At 40.8% G+C, this 19,586-nt stretch overlaps 1 protein-coding gene across 1 annotated transcript in view; it reads left to right on the forward strand.

The window, feature by feature from the left end:
* Positions 1–19,586, forward strand: part of gabbr2 (gamma-aminobutyric acid (GABA) B receptor, 2) — a 202,743-nt gene that overhangs the window by 43,688 nt on the left and 139,469 nt on the right. The window contains exon 2 of the mRNA XM_026156284.1: positions 7,403–7,540. Within this exon, the coding sequence (XP_026012069.1) occupies positions 7,403–7,540 (138 nt within the window). The remainder of the gene's footprint in view (positions 1–7,402; positions 7,541–19,586) is intronic.

Genomic DNA, 19,586 nt, shown 5'->3' on the forward strand with positions numbered 1-19,586 from the left:
AGAAAGCGAGAGATAGATTGACTGCAATAACAAGAGCCAGACGGCACAGAGAGAGGAGGAGATGGAGGGCAAACAACTATCAGCTTGAGCAGCCCAGTCAGTCTCTAGCAGTGGATTTTAAAGGCCAGTCTCTCCCCAGACAAGAAGTGGGTGCCTCAGTTTTTTTCCCTGTGTGTTGCAGGCATGCATTGTTAAGGGAACAGATTGAGGGGGGAAAAAAGCCCAACTCCATCACTCCTTCCTGCTCTCAGTTTACTTCATCCACTCTCACTCAATCAATGTGTACTCTGTTCGGATACTCCGGGGCCTGCTGTTTAAATGTTACCACAAGGAGTCTTGCCTATGCTTGCAGCATACTGAAGTCATCTTCATTCTCTCCACTTGTTCCCCCTGTTTTCACTTTCTTGTAGCACTTTTCCAAGTATCTGAACGAAAGCTTTGTCTGTTGGCTCCCTAAGACTGTGAATTACCTGTCAGCCTTATCTTCCCTTGGTCATTTAAGAAAGAGAAAGAAAAGGAGGCATGGTGGGTGATGTGTTACACCCCAGTGGACCTCTGAATTGCCCAAGAGTTCAGTGATGGGGAACAAATCGCTCTAGCTTCTTGAAGATCTTAGGTGCAGATGTATCCTGGAGAGATAAGCAGCAGGAAACACTGACCTTAAATGACACCACATGAACTCAAAGTAGCATGTGGTGAAGATATTATACCGTCACTGTCTTTATGCTGAAATTGTAGGCCTTCATTGGACTGCTGCAGACTAATTCAGTGCAGCAGTCCATACTCGTGATTCTTCCTCCTCTTCCGACGGTAGCTGGTATTGACAGCCATGACAGTTTAGAGGATTAGTTGGGTTTGTACATGGTGAAAGAGATAATCTTCTTTAGATCTGACCTATTGGGTGCTAACTCTATAGGGCTTTATAATGCCAAGCATATGTTTTAGCAATCGCTGGATTCATCCTGGCGCACATTTCCTCTCCTGGCTCGGGGATGTGAAAGTAATTCAGTGTGGAGTGTGTGCAGGAGGCAGCTGGTACAAGAGTCCAGCTTCTTGCATGTGCTGTGCCAGTGCTGGATGGACAGGAAAGCATGCTGCATGAGGCAGGCAGGGTGGATGTGTATCTGTGTACCTTTAAAAGGACTTCAACAGCATGCTACAGTAACACTAAGAAAAACAGTGGTTGTAGACCAAAATGCACAATCAAAATTTCTGCGAGAGCTTGCAGTGAAATTGCGACCATGCTGCCTTTGAGATGTTTGCTTTAAACACTCACAGCTAGTTGCTGTCTTCCAAGCAATTTTGATGCATCGAGATGGCAATAAAATAGAATTGACATGGAGTCAGTCTGCTCTCAGTGTGCTGTTGATTTGAGGTTGAATAGGGTCATTTTACATTGACGTTAGGATTTGTGATAATACTGCAAATCGCGAATGTGCTGCTGTCTAAATACACAGAAATTCACAATAACCAAAAGTTCACATCAACTAACTAAGAGTCCAGCTCTGAATTATACTTGCTTTAACCCTCTGTAACTATCGACAGATTATGGCGTAAACAGGCTGCGACGCTATTATGCAAGGTTTTGATTAAAATTAAATGATGCATGCAATTTATCACATGGAACAAGTAAAAATGCATTTTACCGTGACACAGAGAGAGAGACTATTTCCTCACAGGCTAATTGAGTGAGTGTAGTTTATGAGAAGCACAATAGCGCAGGCTAATGACATCGTACAGAGATCAGCAAGGACGAATATCAGTAGCTTTGTGTAAAGGCCATTGTGATGCAGATGTGACAGTGACAACGTGCTGAGATTTGACAGAAAACTTTGCTTTTAGGACTATAACTAGTACTGTAACCAGAATTCAACCAGTTGTCAGGAAGCTGGGTCAAGTCCCTTGTTATATATGGTTATTTGCAGTCCTTTGCTGATCTGTCTGAGATAGATTGCAGCCTGTCCAAGTTGGTATGTGACTCTTTGGAGACAGAAAAACTGGTCACCCAGAGGTTGAGGGTGTTGCATTTTCAACCTCTAGGAAACCATGAACAATGAAAAAAAATCAGTTCAGTCACCAGGCAACCGCTGATGAAATATGCATGATGCTATTGTAATAACATGTGCATAAACTTAATTCATAAAGCCATATATTCTGAGGTGGGAGTTTGCTGTCAATGATCACCTGTGCTGTTGACCTTGTCAGGAAAAAATGAGCAGTAGTATGAGCAGAGCAGAGCAGAATGCTTCTGACATCAGATCAGGCTCTTCCCTCTCTGTTTCTCTCTATTGTCCTCTGTCTTTATCACTCGCCCTCGCATGTATGTGAATGTGCTATACAGGGCCTCAGGTTGCTGATTTGGGTTCAGTAAATTGCCATTAGATGAGGGACAGGTGCAGCTGCCTCTGGAGCGTTAACAAGGCATTTCATCATGGTTAGCTCCAGCCTGGTGCTCTGATCAGCTCTTGTTCTATTCTCAAAAACACGCATATGCACACCTACAGACGACAAGCATAGATACACCTTGGTGGCCTCTGCAGTGTCTTCCTGCGTGTAGTGACAGTGAGTTGGAAAATTTCACTCTCAAGCGTTTAGCTTATTATGCTTGTAGAAATGTGGCTGGCTCTTCGTAGGGAGGGCAGGTTAATTTACCTGTGGAAATTAATTAAGGAGTAATTAATTATCACTTAGGAATTTGAGTAATTGCTGAGCCTTAAAAAAAACAGTCCCCAAAAGTGATCTTCTTTTTTTAAATTATTCCTGAGTTTTTTTTCTATTAAGGTTTATTAAGTGCATTTGGAATCATATTGTAAAGTGCCTTAAAAGGATGTTATATACTTCCTTTAATGCTCTGTAACTATTGCTGGATTATGGTATAAACAGGCATTGATGCATGCTCATCTTTAAAGGCGTGCTATTACCCAAGGTTTTGATTAAAATTAAATGATGCATGTAATTTATCACATGGAACAAGTAAAAATGTATTTCACCATGACACACGGAGAGGCTATTTCCTCACAGGCTAATTGACTTTAGTTTGTTACTAGCACAATAGCAGCAGGTTAATGTCATTGTACACTGAACAACAAGGATGAATATCAGTAGCTTTGTGTAAAGGTCATCGTGGAGGGGATGCAGTAGTGACAATAGTGTTGAGGAGCATTTGAAATAAACTGGTCTTTCTGTAATATACTGTCAATGGAAGGGTTGTGGTGCAATCTCATCGCACTGAAATCTTAAATATTAATCTGAGGGAGAAGATTTTTGTAAAAACAAATGCAACAACTCAGACTATTTATATATCTTTAAAAATATTTTCTAAATCCAGCAAGTGAATTCAAACACCTGTGAGGTTTTCGTGTTTGTGCTGTACGAAGGGCGCATGTTGTACGATTCTGTGATCAGACTGATATGCATCCCTTGAGTCCCATTTCTAGGTTCTTCTGCCATTAACCCCCACCCCACACCCAACACCAACAGCACACAAACCTTCCTTGGCTGTCTCCCTAGGCAGTCAAACAGATTACTACGGACGTTAACCCCATCGATCTGCTCCGAATGGCCTCCAAATGCCAGGAATTAGATTTCAGACTGGAGGAGAGGGAAATAAAGTGCTGTAGTATTTCTTACTGCTCTCCTACTGAGTTAAGTGCTGCTATACTTTCCCGTTGTAGCAGTTTTGGAGCTTATGTATGTTTTACATGAGAATGATATCTGTGACAGCTTTTACCCTATTTAGAATAAACTAGCATCAAAGATACAGACTCCATCCAAGTCCTGGTGGAAGCAAGTCTCACCACTCAGCAGCCATCTTTGAAATGCCTCTGGGCAGTTATTTGGGAATTTATTTTAAACACCCTACCTGAAAAAATGTGAAATGTCAGTGTCTGTGGAATGAAAACGGATTGAAAAAACACTTTTCCGCAGAAAAAGGGGAAATGCTGTGCTATTCATGAGCACAGTTAATTAGGCTTCTTAAGTGTAAGTAAGCCATGAGAAGTACGACACTATGCTAACAAGTGGATATGCAAAGTTGTGGACCACCACCGTTTGTCTATGCAACAAAATGAGTGACTCTTTGGGGGCAGGGGCTGGATAGCCGCCATCTTTGCTGTTACAGTGTTCTCTGATAGATTTCTATTCACGAGTTCTTGAGTGCCACGTCTCTACCAAAACCTGTTTGTAACCTATTAGAAAGCCTCGAAAAAGTCATCACTATAGAACAGAGTTGTGCACAGAGAAAATGGTTGTGTATTGGAAACGAATGCCATTATGAGATTCAAAGATTTTAAATATAATCACTTAAAAACTACTTTAGGTTTGACATTTAAATTTACTTTTTCCCTACTTAATGGACTGTAGGCAAATGTGCATTGTGTGACTTCTAAGCATCACAGAGAGCCTGTGAATGAATCTCACGCTCACGAATTACTCTATTGTGAGCTTATAATGGAGGGCAGGCTCATAACACTGGTTGAATGCTTTATTAGTGTATGGCTAATATCAGGCTTATACCTCTTCTCTCCTGTCTTTCTCACCCTCTATTCAACTGCTTGCTTCACCCACCATCACTTTCACTGTGTCGTTACTCTTTGTGGCTTATTATACTCGGCTGCCTCTCCTGTTTATCCTGCTTTGTCTGTCCAACTTCTACGGTGTTGCTGGAGATGAATAAGTATTGATTAATGTCTGGGTCGTTGTGCTACCTAACGAGAGACTAAATATAGCCGTTGCTACAACGGCCCTGCCGCGGCACCTCACTCATCTAGCGCACAAAAGTGTGAATAGTCACGCCGTTGGCATGACAACACACTGGTCAAGGCTCTGTGAGCAGAGCACAGTAGATTGCGGGCATGCATGGCCTTCAGATTTAAGAGCACATGAATGAAAAGTGGAAAGCTGAATGATCAGCTGATGAAGTAATTTGCTGAAAGAGAAACAAGCCTCAATCAATCGCTTAAGTCATGTAATTGTTTAAGCCATTGATCAAGCAATAATCCAAAACACTCTTTAGTCCCAGCTGCTTAATTTTGCAAGTTTGCAAGATCTTTGGATATTTGTGATAGCTAGGAAAGAGAAGCAATTTAGAAATGTTCTTTGTTTGTTTGTTTCTTTCACAGTTTTCCTTCTCCATGCTTTACGGTGGTTGCAGTTCCTCCAAAGTCAAACTGAGGCCCACTCCAAAAAAAAGAGCAAATCCTCACAGATTTCCAGATCAAACTTCTTAATTCGAAGCAGAAATAAAAATGTTGACAGCATGGCACAAAAGCAGCTGTGGTTTTACAGCTAATATCCCCCTTTGTGTCACCTTTATAAGGAGGCAAGTTTTTCTGTTATACCCTTATCAGGACACAGCTGTTTAACTGTAAGTGTAAATGATCGCTCTCCTGCTAGGTATCACCTCACCTATGTGAACATTGTACTGCTTTCTGGTGTGGTTTTAATATAGCTACAAATACTAGCATTTAACTAACTGTGCAAAAGGACTGTGCAAAAAATCTGTTTGGGGGGGTCATTTTAGCATGTTGCTAATATATCATGCATAATTCAACCTAGATAGTAGATATAGATTTGATTTGATTTTTATGAAGTTAAAATGATAGGATACTTTTATAAAGTGTAACAGGTGTGTAAATGCGGAAAATATACCTCATACATACCACCTTATGATCTATTATCTTAGTCTGGTGCTAGGTGGTAGCTAGGCAACATGACTATGTCATAATATTTGAATTAGATAAGAACTATTAGCTCCTGCTGGTCCAAGAGGAGTTTTCGGGCAAAGAAACACGCATGAACAAAGAACTTGTGTGTTTTAGTCAGATGTTACTCAAATATTTGTTGATATTCTCAAATATCTTCTCTTCTGGACTCAATGCTAAAACTGAGGATTCAGAATATGAGTTCATAATCTGGTGGGTGACAACATGGAGGCTACGTTAACATGCTCTTGTCTTAACCAATGCACTTTGATGCATATGTATGCACATGTACTTGTACACAAGTAGACTGTGCTGTTGTTGCAAGACAGTTTTATTTGGTGCAGAAAGACTAAAGAACATTATTCTTTGCCACCTACAGTACATTGTCACTTCTCATAATAAATCAGCTTAAGCCTACTGTATCTCCAAGCCCTATTGTGCTCATGATGACAAGTTTAGTTGCCCACATTTCTTTTCATGTTGCTTGGTAACCAATTAAAAGTCACAATCCTTCAGTACCAGCCCACCTTGTTATGGCCAGATGCAGGGAAATGAATATTTTCTTTAATAGCCTGCTGTTTCATTCAGCTGTATTGCGAGGATAAGAAATACCCACTGTGTCTAATCACATCTTCTCCCTCTCATTTCACTCGAGGCATATTTGCAATTGTGTCTATTTTTGACCGCCATTATAGCATGGATTTTTCTCTACTGGGATGCATAGAGGAAAACGTATCTCTACCAGTTAACTGTCATCTACTTTAAAAACAACAAAGGCAACAAAAGAGTCTGAGTTGGTCCTAGCACATGATTAAATCCTACTGAATGCAAGAATGTTGGTCCAGCAGTTGATGGTGCGACTTACAAGGAAGTTGTTTGTGTCCTCCACTGCAGCTTGACCTGGCAAATGATTTGAGGTGTCCCAGATTATCATGTTCCTATCAAAAATAAGGGAAAAAGAAGAACGAAACCATGGATACAAGGGCAGAAATGATCACGTAAAGTGAAGCCATGACACCTGCAACACAACTTAATAGCCTTGTTCACGTATCAAAGCATTTGTTGGTTAGAAATCTCATTCCTTCACATTCGATTTTCAGTTTTTCAATCTGCGTTGTGGAGCGCGTTTGCTCAGTGGAAAATTTCATTCAGTAGCTGGTTGATGGCTAACAAGGTCAAATGACTCTCCGGATAAGATGGACTGTGTCAGAGGAAACAAATACAGACATATACACACACCACCTGCCAGTCAGTCACTCCATCTCTGAATTGAGTAGCAATAATAGAAGATTGAGGTTTGGAGTGTTTACTGCTGATAGGAATATCATTACAACTGTGGAAATCAAAGAATCGCAGCAAAACCGGTTAGCCAGTTCATATAACAATCAATTGAAACCTACACAGTGTTTTTCCCTCTTTGCTCATTTTTCTCTCTCTCCTCCTTTCACACAATCTTTTCCTCTTGTTGCTATAGTGACGTAAAATGGCTGCATTTTGCAGCGTTGGGCTGGAACAGGGGAACGCTCCTGCAGCCTGTGAGCTACATTGTTTTACATTTGACTTATCACTTCCTTTCCCCGTTACCATTACTGTTTTTACAACAATAACTAAATACAAAGATCCCCTTTCTCCATGACTTCATCTTCTCTCTTCATCTTCTGCCTCGCTGTAGCTCACGACGCCTCTCTCTGTGTTTGCAGTGCGACAATGCCAAGGGGCTGAGGGCCTTCTTTGATGCCATTTGTTACGGGCCCAAACACCTGATGATCTTCGGCGGCGTCTGCCCCTCTGTAACATCCATCATTGCAGAGTCCTTGGAAGGATGGAATCTGGTGCAGGTAGGAGCTGTACTCCATGTCATCATGCACGAGTGTGTATGACTGTGTACAGTATGTAGTCTTAATATCATGTTATTACACGTGAACTCCTGTCTACACACTTTAAAAAAAGAAATCTGGGTATTTCCAGGAAACCTGACTTTGCTTAGGTTCTAGAAATTCCTATTCTGTAGGTGTTTTGGTGGACAGATAGGTCTTAAGATTTCAAAGGGGTTCCAACTCATAGCTTAATCCTTCATTAACCTTGCCAGGGTGAATGTCTAATTGGCAATGCTGTAATCCTCGAAATCCCCCTCCCATTTTACAATCAGAGGCAGAGTCAAAATGGTTTGAACCAACAGTACCATGACCAAAAATCAGTTGTGAAAAATGTGAGAACCATTTTACTTAACACTTAGGCTTAAGTAGAGGAAACACGTTATAAAATGATTGTCAAATCATGAGACAGACTGATCACATTGCAGTAAAATGTTGCCTTGCACAGGTGAAAAGATATATTTTGGGGTGTTTTATGATTGGTATGAGCTAAAGTGTTTTGGCCAATAAACTTCTTAGGCAATATAATAAAAGTGATCCTGTCATACTGCTTCCTTCCAATTTCTAAATAGCATTTTGTGCCATTAACTGTTGTGAGTTACGTGTTGTGGTTGCTCAGTGTGGATATTAAACGTCACTAATTCTTGTATCGGGAAAACTTTTGACCCCCAGAGTTATTGCTTGTGCCTACATTTGCTCTACCAAAGAGGGGAAACGCATGCTTTCAAAGAATACAATTCATTGTCTGCAAATGCTGCAAAGGTTATCAAGCACAGATAAGAAAGAAGTGGAGTTTGTGCTTGGAAGAGATAGTGTAATTCAAGAGGCTGTGTTTTGAACTGAATGTCACATTACGTGGAATATATTTCCTCCATTTGCGGTTGCTGTGAATGCTTTACACAGTCCGTTTTTTGCTCACTGTCTTGTTCGGGTCACTCATGAGTGAAAAGAGTTAGGAATAAAAGGATGACTAATTGTTTTGGGGGGTTTTTTACGCTGTGTTTGCTTTCTTTTGGTGGTAATGATCCCAGTTGAGAAAGATGGTTCAGGTCATAGTTGAATGTTAAGTGTTTATCTGTTGGTTTGCATGTATGTCTAATTGCTTATCTATTCACTTGCTTTTTTTTTGACAGTGATACCTTAGAGATGCAATCTTCTGCTCTGCAGAACACTGTGTTGGTACAGTTTGTTCCACAGAGCACTTTACCAAGTAGCCCATTTTCTGCTGTCATTACAAAGAGCAACACCAACAAATTCATGTCAGCCTGATCCCAAATGCACACAGTGACTATGTCTGAATATCACATAGCAAGTGACTGGGAGAGAGTTTTAAATGAATAGCTAAAACCAAAGCAATCAAATAGCCTTTTCTTTTTGGGACAGCAGACATGCAGGTGCAAGGAAACTTTGATTAAATACATTTTTCAATCAGCATCTGTCCAGCATAATACTAAGACTTAACTTATCTTGTTACAGGTGTCTTTTTAAAAGCACGAGTCATAATTATCTGCTGTTTTTTTTTAAATTAAAGGATCTAATCTGTGTGCATCTCTTTATAGGCAAGTAGGTGTTTATATATAGAATTGTACATTCTCGTTTGTAGGTGTGGTATCAGAAGTTGAGGTTACTGTTCTCAGATGCGAGCTATCTTTGCAGGCCTAAGCTGCATCCTCATTAGAGTATGAGTCATCAACCAGCCATACTGTGAGCTGGAAATCTGCTCAATATTTGTCCCTGGACATAGAAAACACACCACATAGGTTTTGTTTGTTTTACAGACCCTAAATGCAGAGTAAGGTGGCAGCTTTCTATTTCGTTAGCTGGAGCGTGCATTGAGGTTAGTTAGACACAGGCCTGTGTGCTCCTAATCAGTGTTTTCTGCACACGGTGTTTGTGTATATGCATGTGTGTGAAACTGAGTGAAGGCTTACATTATTATGAGAGACATGCAACTTGTTTGGTGGTATTACTTCAAACTAAAAACAGGGGTTGAAAAAGAGGGATTGAAAGGAAGGGTCTAACAAAGGGAACCCAAAGAGGAATGGGAGAGGGGATGAGAAATGATGAAACGAGAAAGGTTTGAATCCTGCACCTCACAATTTTTAATGTGCCATGTCAATGGGAGTCTGTTTTTAAAGCTGTGAATTCTGTCACCCTGCTTACTTATTACCAAGCCCTGGCACTGCTTCTACAAAACTTGAGCTGGAGAATTTTCCATCGTGATTTTATGGGCCAGGCTTAACAAGCTCATCATTTCCACATCAAAACAGGGAGCTGGCAGATACTATCTACAGTGGCGATAGCTGAGAGAACAACTACTCCTGTAAGAAGCTTAATCATACACCCATAAAAATAGCGTTCAATCAGTGTTGATGCCTAATGAAGTCAGCTTGAAACGGCTCAACAAAAATAAACTCTGACTGCACGTCCTTTCACTGCAGTCTACACGCAAGACTTGGATGTACATACTTGCATTTAATGCAGAGCAGATGTAGATCAGTGTTTATAATTTTTAGCCAGAGATTCAGTAGCCAGTATTTTCTTATTGGCAATCAATAAAATGGTGTCTACAAACATAAGAGACCTCCTGTAAGAGTGTTAGGGATAAGCAGAGTTATGAAACGATGGAGGAAAGAGCAAAAAATATTCAAGAAGCCAATTTGTACAGTAACTTATCTTCTCTGCGCAATTTGACAGTTTATCCATGATAAAGCCAAAACCTCAAGCCATGATCCCTTCAAAAATAGTTTTCTGCATTCTGTGTTACAATTTAATTATCAACTTTCCCCCTTGCAAATCCCGAGAGCTCAGTCAGCAGAAAAGTTCCACTAACTGTTCCTAGTATATCAGTCTGCAGAAATACCACAAAACGAATGAGTGCAGACCAATGCCAAGATAGTTAAAGAACATAAATGTCATTTTTTGTAACTGTTCCCCTCTCAAATCTGTTCATTTTTAAAAATACTTAACTAAAATCAGACAATGGGATAACACTATTAGTGGCTGTGGGTGCTGTGTGATTATCACCTGGTCTCTGCTTTGCAGTTGGACAGACTTTAAATAAAAGGTAGACGTAGCCACCATAATTTCACCAATTTGTTTGAAGCCTCAAACTGAATGAGATGCAATGACTGAGAAACGTATGCACTCTCATATAAGTAGCCACTTATAATTGACAAGGTAGCCACACCGTAAAGAACACCCTGCTTCGGGGTTATTTGACTCTAAATGAGGCCATGAAAAAAAAGCAATTGAGATTATGAACTCAATAAGAAAATGTTTACTGATGTCATAAATCCAGTGAGAAACTGGGTCATTTTTCCAATATCTAATTTTTTGCTCTCAGAGGAGTCGACCCTTGCTGCCTTTTAAAAGGCCCAGAGTGAGACTATGTCCACCTTTTATAAAAGCCTGGTGGTCAGCGGTCCCCTTTAAAATTTTAAGAGTCTTTTGCTGGAGGTAAATGAAAAAAAAAAAATCCAGCATGTATCACATCTAGATGGTGACAAGTCTGCTAGTAGCATATTGTTACCCTTTTCCTGTACAGTACTAGAGGACTGATGCGTTCAGCGGATGTTTGGATTCTGACTCATGGCTCGTGTCGGAGATGCCTGTTCGCCGACCTCCTTCCCCAAGCGGCTTTGCTAGGCTCTTTATTTACAGTCACATTTTGTAATGCGTACTGTACATGTGCTAAAATGACTGCCCAAGGAAATTAAAATGGTGGATAAGAATACTACCCGGGCCAGTGGACAGATGGCGTGGAATAGATTGAGGGAATGATGGAGGAACAGACAGGCAGGGGCAGAAAGACTTTAATAGGCTAAAATTGAAATTCAAAGAAGCGGGGCAAGACGCAGCTGCGTTTGTGAGCCGCTATCAGCCACAAATGCAGCTGATTGCTGTGTTTTTATATCTGTGAGACAATGGATGTTGAAGCCATCTTCTTGGCAACCATCTTGGTGAGTGATTAACCTTGTGTTCTCCTCACCATGAAATTATATAATGCCAGAAAGCATTTGGCAAGGTTTTTAAATAGTTGCTGGCACAGATATCTGCAGCATGCTCTTCACGCTCTCTCTCTCCTTTTCCCCCCCATCGTTTTAAGTTCGGAGGTCTTTTTTTGTTCTTCGCAGCAGCAGTTGCGCCTATTTTCTGTAAATGGTTCACTGCGTGCCAGGAAGTAGCCATGGCCCATCCTGGCTCCAGTTGCTTGCCCCTGCTCACTCACCAATTAGGCCTATCAGCGGTCGCACTGTTCATTTTTCAGCCACGTCAAGTGTGTAATGAAAAATTATGCTTCCTGATCATTTTGCCTCTTGTAATTTGGTCGAGAAAGAAAAGACAAAGGAGCCCCGTCCTTCATAACTGATAAATCTGATACATGTTTTAGAGCACAGCTTTGGTGACATGTTTTATATGTTAATTGCAAAGCAAACTAGGTTAAACATGAACAGAAATCCTACCTCACCATTAGCTCTGTCACTGTTTTTAGATGAGCTATTCCCCAGTGTCCCTCGCCGTGATGTAAAGCGCTAAACCTGTGATTTATTTATCTTCCGGGGACACTGAATAATGAAGTCAATATTTTGGAGGAGGAAAAAGTGGATGCGCTTTCTGAAAGTATTTTGGTCAAGACCTGGACATAGAGCTAATATTTACCCGCATATGAAGCTCATTTTTCTTCGGCATCTTCCATATTGATTGGCAACGCTTCATTAAACCAGGCAATTTAGGGACACAGAAGTTGCATCCCTCCTTTATGAGTGCAGCATTGTTGTCTTTTAAGGCTGCACTATCTCTTTGGTGTCTTTTCCCCCCCCAGTTTTATTTTGTTCACTCTCCTTGAGTGCTACACTGGGTGTTTCAATAAAACATGCGATGCCTAGCACTGCAGTATTCTGCCTTACTTACGTCAAATCCTCCTGTGTACCGTATCAATATTTCATCACTTTCAGAGTTTAGGCTAAAATAACAGAGTGCACGGGCAGAGCTGGTGTGAGCATCACAACAGATCATCATATATCGCAAAATTACACGTGTGAAGTCCAGTTTATTATTTCGCCCGTGTTCTGAGTGCGTTCTTTGTTTTAGTCAGTGGGTGAGTAAAAGTTTCATGACTTCCCCAAATGCTTTCTGCTTGCTAAGTAGTAGCACAGTCTGATTTCTGATCATCAATATCTTCCTTGATGTTGGGCCCTCGTGAAGAGGACTATATGAGAAAAAATTACAAACTGCTTGACAGAACAAAAAAGGCGACACCCGGGGGAAGTAAGAAGTGGTGTCCCTCACTCTCTCTGAGCCAAGATTAGATTTAAGTTATTGCCTGAACTGGCCGGAGAAGCGCTTGACGTCACTGTTACCTTTGAACGGACAGAGGCTTGATTCTGTTGTGTAATGCACAGGCCTATATGTGGAGTTAACATTTGGAAAACGAGTGGGAGGATGAGTCAACAGCCTTTGTCATAAGCTGTGAACTAGTCCAGATTTATGGGACAGACTGCTGATGAGGTTAAACGAAGGAAATGTTGACATTTAAAGCAATGCCAATTCTAAAGCAAAACAGCCATATTCTCAACAGCTACTTTATTAGGTACACCGTGTCAGCACTATGTCGTACTCCATTTTTGCCTTAATTTGTCATGGCACAGATTCAACAAGGTGCTGGACACGTGCCTCAGAGATTTTGGTCTGTATTGACATGATAGCATCACACAGTTACTGTAGATTTGTCATTTACACATCCACGATATGAATCTCCCATAACACTGCATTGAAAATGTGCTCTTTTGGATTGAGATCAGTGACTGTGGAGGTCATTTGAGTGCAGTGAACTCATTGAAATGTACAAGAAACCAGTTTGAGATCATTTGAGCTTTGTGACATGGTGTGTTATCCTGCCGGAAGCAGCCATCAGAGATGGGTTTACTGTGGTCATAAAGGGATGGACTTGGTTAGCAATAATAGTCTAGTAGGCTGTGCTAAGTGATGCTCACTTTGTACCAAAGTGTGCCACGAAAATATCCCCTATGCTGTTATACCATCAGCAGCAGCCTGAGCTGTTGATACAAGAAAGGATGGATCTATTCTTTTATGTTGTTTACAAAATTGCGACTCTGTGATTCACATCGATACTCATTAGAGCGGGCAACATTTTTCAGTTTTATATTGTCCAGTTTTAGTGAGCCAGTATGAATTGTAGGCTCAGTTTCCTAATCCTACACGACACCCATTGTGCTCTTGTGCTGCTATAGCCCCTCTGCTTCAAGGTTCGACATGCTGTGTGAGATGCTCTCCTGCAAACCTTGGTGGTAATGAGTGGTTATTTGTGTCACTGTTACCCGTCTATCAGTTACAAGCAGTGTGGCGAGTCTCCGCCTGTCACCTCTGGCATCTTCACCCAGAGAACTGGCGCTCACTGGATATTTTTTCTCTTTTTTGGATTCTTCTGTGTAAATCAAAGTGATGATTGTGCAGGACAATCCCAGCCGATCAGCAGTTTCTTAAAAACTCATTCTGATGCCCAATTTGAACTTCAGCAGATCCTCTTGACCACAGGTGTCGAACTCCAGGCCTCGAGGGCCGGTGTCCTGCAGGTTTCATGTGTGTCCTTGATTCAACACAGCTGATTTAAATGGCTAAATGACCTCCTCAACATGTCTTGAAGTTCTCCAGAGGCCTGGTAATGAACTCATCATGTGATTCAGGTGTGTTGACCCAGGGTGAGATCTGAAACCTGCAGGACACCGGCCCTCGAGGCCTGGAGTTCGACACCCCTGCTCTTGACCATGTCTACATGCAAAAATGCACTGAGCTGCATGTGCACTTTGGCAGCTGGTGAGTGTATGTAAAAATAGGAAGACTTCGTATGTGTTTTTTCATTGAGTGACTGTGTCAGAGTTTCTGTAATTTGTCACCAGAGGCAACAACAACAACAACAAAAAAAATGGGGCTGAAGAAAAGATTAATTACATGCTTTACTGTGCATTAATCAGACATGCTTGGTCATGAATGCTGTGTGCTGTTGGAGAAACACCAGCATGTAGCGTAAAGCAGATCTCTCTCTCTCACTCTCTCACACACACACACACACACACACACACACACACACACACACACACACACACAGAGTTGTACCTATTCACAGTGTCGAATGCACGCGATTTGACAGGAAACGCAGTCATTAGTTAATTAGGAACATTTGTTGAATACGGCGCTAACGTGTTGCAACTGTTGGTGTCACATATTGAATAAACATGCTAGTTCAGAGGCACTCAAAAAGAACAAGAGCTTTGACAGAAGCTCTTGCTGCTTCTTTTCTTCCTGAGGAAGTGGAAACAACAAGTGGAAACAGTTCTTCTTTCTTGCTCTTTATCACTGACACAACTCTTCAACACCAAGGTCTACGAGACACATTCAAAAAGAATACACAATGAGTACATGCTGAATTCCACCCTGGCATTCGAGTATCATTCTCCCAGTAGTTTTCTGGTGGAGGGTGTGTAAAAAGAAAATCATCGTGTCACATTCATAGCACTAATGATGGTGCGGGACGTGCCAGCCACAAGCACCAATAAACAAACTAGATGCATTCATAGTTCGTGCTTGTTTTTGATGTTTCGCATAGGGACTTTAACATGCACACCCACCCACCCCTCTTTTTGTGTGCCCCCCAATCCCGGTTCTTTTCCCGTTTCTCACTTTTCTCTTTTGGGGTTTCCAGGCTTTGATATTTCTTATTTAGGTCATAGACTCCATAGCACTTTGAAAAGATAGCTGGGTGTATACAACTTTCCCTTCTAGATGAAAATAAAGCTTTGAACAAGAAAATCCTCTGATAAATTTAATTTGTTATTAATCTTTATCTAAAATTAATTGACTGTAATAACTTGAGATCAGACGCATGTAAAAGTTGACTCTGCTTTGATTTAGCAGGACAATATGCATCTTTTTTTTTTTAGCAAGATACTTCACTTTTTTAATCAGGCTACAATATAGTTAGTTTTTAAAAAGGCACCACAAGAGAGAACCTGAAGGAGAAATTATTTCAGGGCACAGTGTAGAAACAAAAAGAGAACTCAGCAGAAAAAACATACATTAGGCAACACAAACACAAGTATTTTAAAGATATTTTAGAGGGTAAAATCAAGGTTTATTCCAAAATATCAGCAAAAGAATGCCAGGAATACAAATAATTTCACAGTAGGAGTAAATAAAGAAGACAAACAAGTTTGGAAAAGGTTTTCTTAGTTGCAAAGTAGAGAAAATCCAGTAAAACCAATGTCATTAATCTATAACTTGCCTCTGTGGTTTATATCACAGTTTTGGATTATGCCTAATGTTGGTGTCTGTGTACCTCTTGAGGTGAACAACTTTTTGGTCTTTTCTTGAATCTAATTAATGGTATTTAGGCCGTTTTAAAAAACGATTTTTTTAACATTTCATGTAGTCAGAAAACCTTTACAAACCCCTTAAAAGAATGTTGTTACCCCATTCAACTCCATTTCCTTCAGTTTTTTTCCTCCACTTTAAGGACAGTTTAGAATCATGGAACCCAAAAATTTGTTGTTGGAAATTAGCTTCTCTGAGGCAGGCATTAGGAAGATCCTTTGAAACTATATCAAAAACAAGGGCAGACTAGCTGAGCAATTGAACATCAAAGAGAACCCAGCTCCATTACAAGCTATTAAAACCATAACGGCTGCTTGGAAAGAGTGAAGCTTAGAGGATCGATAAAGGGCAGTTTAACTGTCTGACACAGCTCACTAATATCTGAGGCATCAACTCTCATTCAGAGAGAGACTGAAGGAGAGAGGGGGGGGGGGGGGGGGATAAAATGAATGAGAGAGAAAAAAAATAGAAGTTAGTGGATAAGAGAGCGGAAATGGAAAGCGGGAAAGACTCTTATTACTGAGTGCTTTCCATCCTCCATTGCTCCCCTTTGTCTTCCTTCTCTCACCAATCCCTGATGTACAGTATTCTTGTACTGTGATGATATAACCTGATTTTACAGTAGAACGGCCATAAGCATAATTCTTTCCCTATACACACAGCACACATTAGCACCAACACGCTATCGAACTAGATGATGAGCATCTACTTATGCAGACGGGAAAACTGCTTTAACTTATGATGTATATATTTTCATTCCTGCTTTTAATTTCAAACATAGCAACATGTACAGCAAAGTATTGCACAATAAGCAGCTGTGCATGTGATGCTTGCACGAACCTATTATGCTAACTGCACTCAAACTGTAATATCACTCCCATATAAAATTGCACCCGTCTGAAAACTGATGAAAGTGTTTTGTTTGACAAACACCAGATCTAGGCAGAGAGGCTTAAAGATTCTCTCCACCTCCTTACTTGATTAAATTCCTTTTCCCTTTTTGTCACTTTATTCTGCCGTTCTTTCCTCCCACGCGATCCTCTTTCTCTTTATCGGGGCATCAGAATGCGGAAGCGTTAAGCCTCCTTGAGATTGATACTGAGCTCAATGCTATTTTTATTCCCTACTGGTGCAGTCATTGAATACCTTTCCTTTTCACCTGCGGCTACAAATGGAATCCAGTATGATAAGTCATGATAAACGATAATGTCTTTCTAGCTTTAGGCCACTTTAACTTATTCCCAAAAGACAAACACCTAACAAAATTGTGTAAACGCTATTTTCTGGCTATATTCGCATACAAAGTTACACAGGTCATTCATATCTTTGATTGTTTTAAAGATCGAATACCCTTTGTGTAGTTATTTCTCCAGTTTTCATCAATGCTAGTTCTTTTTCTATCTTAAATGATTCTGTATAGGTTCCATGGTGAAGACACGCTTCTCTTTAGGCTAACAACTTTTCTCGAATCCTACTGCCAGTTGGTGTCCTCTTTGAACAGCTGTGGCACTCAGGCTTAGATTCAGGCAGACAAACAATTGCTCAGATGAATAAATAAACTAGCCCATACTTGCACAGATGCAGAAGCAGATATGTGCATGTGCAATTTGCATGTAGACTGGCTTGCACATTTCCCAATGCCATCGCTCACATCACTCTCTCTCTCCCTTCTTTTCTTTCTAGTCCTCTTCGCTCTCTCTCTCTCTCGCTCTTTTTCCTCCCCCATCTCAGTCTTTCCTGTAACAAAAGGGGTCTTCCTTTTCAAAGGGCCTCAGAAAACCTTGGGCACAAAAAGCAGGAATTGCTATAATTGGCAAAAACGTGGTGAAGCGTTTGGCATGAGGAACTCTCATATTCCAATTATGCTGACAGAAATATGGGCTTGCACCATTTCAGAATGCAGACAAACATGGCAAGGAAACTACTCACTACTCATGAATAGTCATAACATGCTCTCTGCTGCATTACGGTGAGTTTAAGTGTCACATTTGTCAAAAGATTTTGCTTTGTAGCCACAGCATCACATTCACATGCAAATCGGTAGCATGATGTGCATGCTGAAAATGACAGGGCAGTTTCTTTGTGTAGCACGAAGGTAGACAACTTCAAATTGAACCCTTTAAAGTTTGCTTTATGGTTTCTACCTGATACCGTTATGTTGCTTTACGGCAGGCATTTCTTTATGATTCTATCCTTCACAGCATGCATACGAGATTGAAAATGTAACACATCTACCAGTATATTTCCCCGCGCCCCACAGAATGTTTTGGTTTATTTGAAGCACAGTAGCTACTCAAAATACACTCTCATGTCATCTGATGTCCTGCTGGAAGGTGAACCTCCGCCCCAGTATCAAGTCTTTTACAGACTCCAAGAGGTTTTCTTCCAAGATTGCCCTGTATTTGGCTCCATCCATCTTGGTGTGTTCAGAGTGATGTGCAGAGTTAGTTTTCTGCCACACATAGCGTTTTGCATTTTGGCCAAAAAGTTCCATTTTGGTCTCATCTGACCAGATCACCTTCTTCCACATGTTTGCTGTGTCCCCCACATGGCTTGTGGCAAACTCCAAACGGGACATCTTATGGTTTTCTGTTAACAATGGCTTTCTTCTTGCCACTCTTCCATAAAAACCAACTTGTGCAGTGCACGACTAATAGTTGTCCTATGGACAGATTCCCCACCTGAGCTGTAGATCTCTGCAGCTCGTCCAGAGTCACCATGGGCCTCTTGGCTGCATTTCTGATCAGCGCTCTCCTTGTTCAGCCTGTGAGTTTAGGTGGACGGCCTTGTCTTGGTAGGTATACAGTTGTGCCATACTCCTTCTATTTCTGAATGATGGCTTAAACAGTGCTCTGTGGGATGTTCAAAGCTTGGGAAATCTTTTTGTAGCCTAAGCCTGCTTTAAATTTCTCAATAGCTTTATACCTGACCTGTCTGGTGTGTTCTTTGGACTTCATGGTGTTGTTGCTCCCAATATTCTCTTAGACAACCTCTGAGGCCGTCACAGAGCAGCTGTATTTGTACTGACATTAGATCACACACAGGTGCACTCTATTAGCACTCATCAGGCAATGTCTATGGGCAACTGACAGCACTCTGAATAATTACGCACACCCCACTTTGCAGTTATTTATTTGTAAAAAATGTTTGGAAGCATGTATGATTTTCGTTCCACTTCTCACATGTACACCACTTTGTATTGGTCTTTCACGTGGAAATCCAATACAATTGATTCATGTTTGTGGCTGTAATGTGACAAAATGTGGGAAAGTTCAAGGGGGGGCGAATACTTTTGAAAGCCACTGTACATTTTTATTGCTATGCAGATGATATAAGAATGTCTTAAGAATGCAAGAATGTCTTAACACAATAAAGACCTGGATGACCTCCAATTTCATCTTTCTAAATTCAGATATAAATCTATTCCATGGGATTTTTTAAAATCTATTTTTTGTTCTGCCTTCTTCCCATCAGCCCCAACCGGTTCTGCTCGAGTTTTCTTCTCGTTAAAAGGGAGTTTCTTCTTCCCACTGTTGCCAATTCCTTGTTCACAGGGGGTTGTTTGATTGTTTGGGTTTTCTCTATTGTAGAATCTTTACCTTACAATATAAAGTGCTTT

Source organism: Astatotilapia calliptera, chromosome 22, assembly GCF_900246225.1.
Source record: "Astatotilapia calliptera chromosome 22, fAstCal1.2, whole genome shotgun sequence".
Lineage (NCBI taxonomy): Eukaryota > Metazoa > Chordata > Actinopteri > Cichliformes > Cichlidae > Astatotilapia > Astatotilapia calliptera.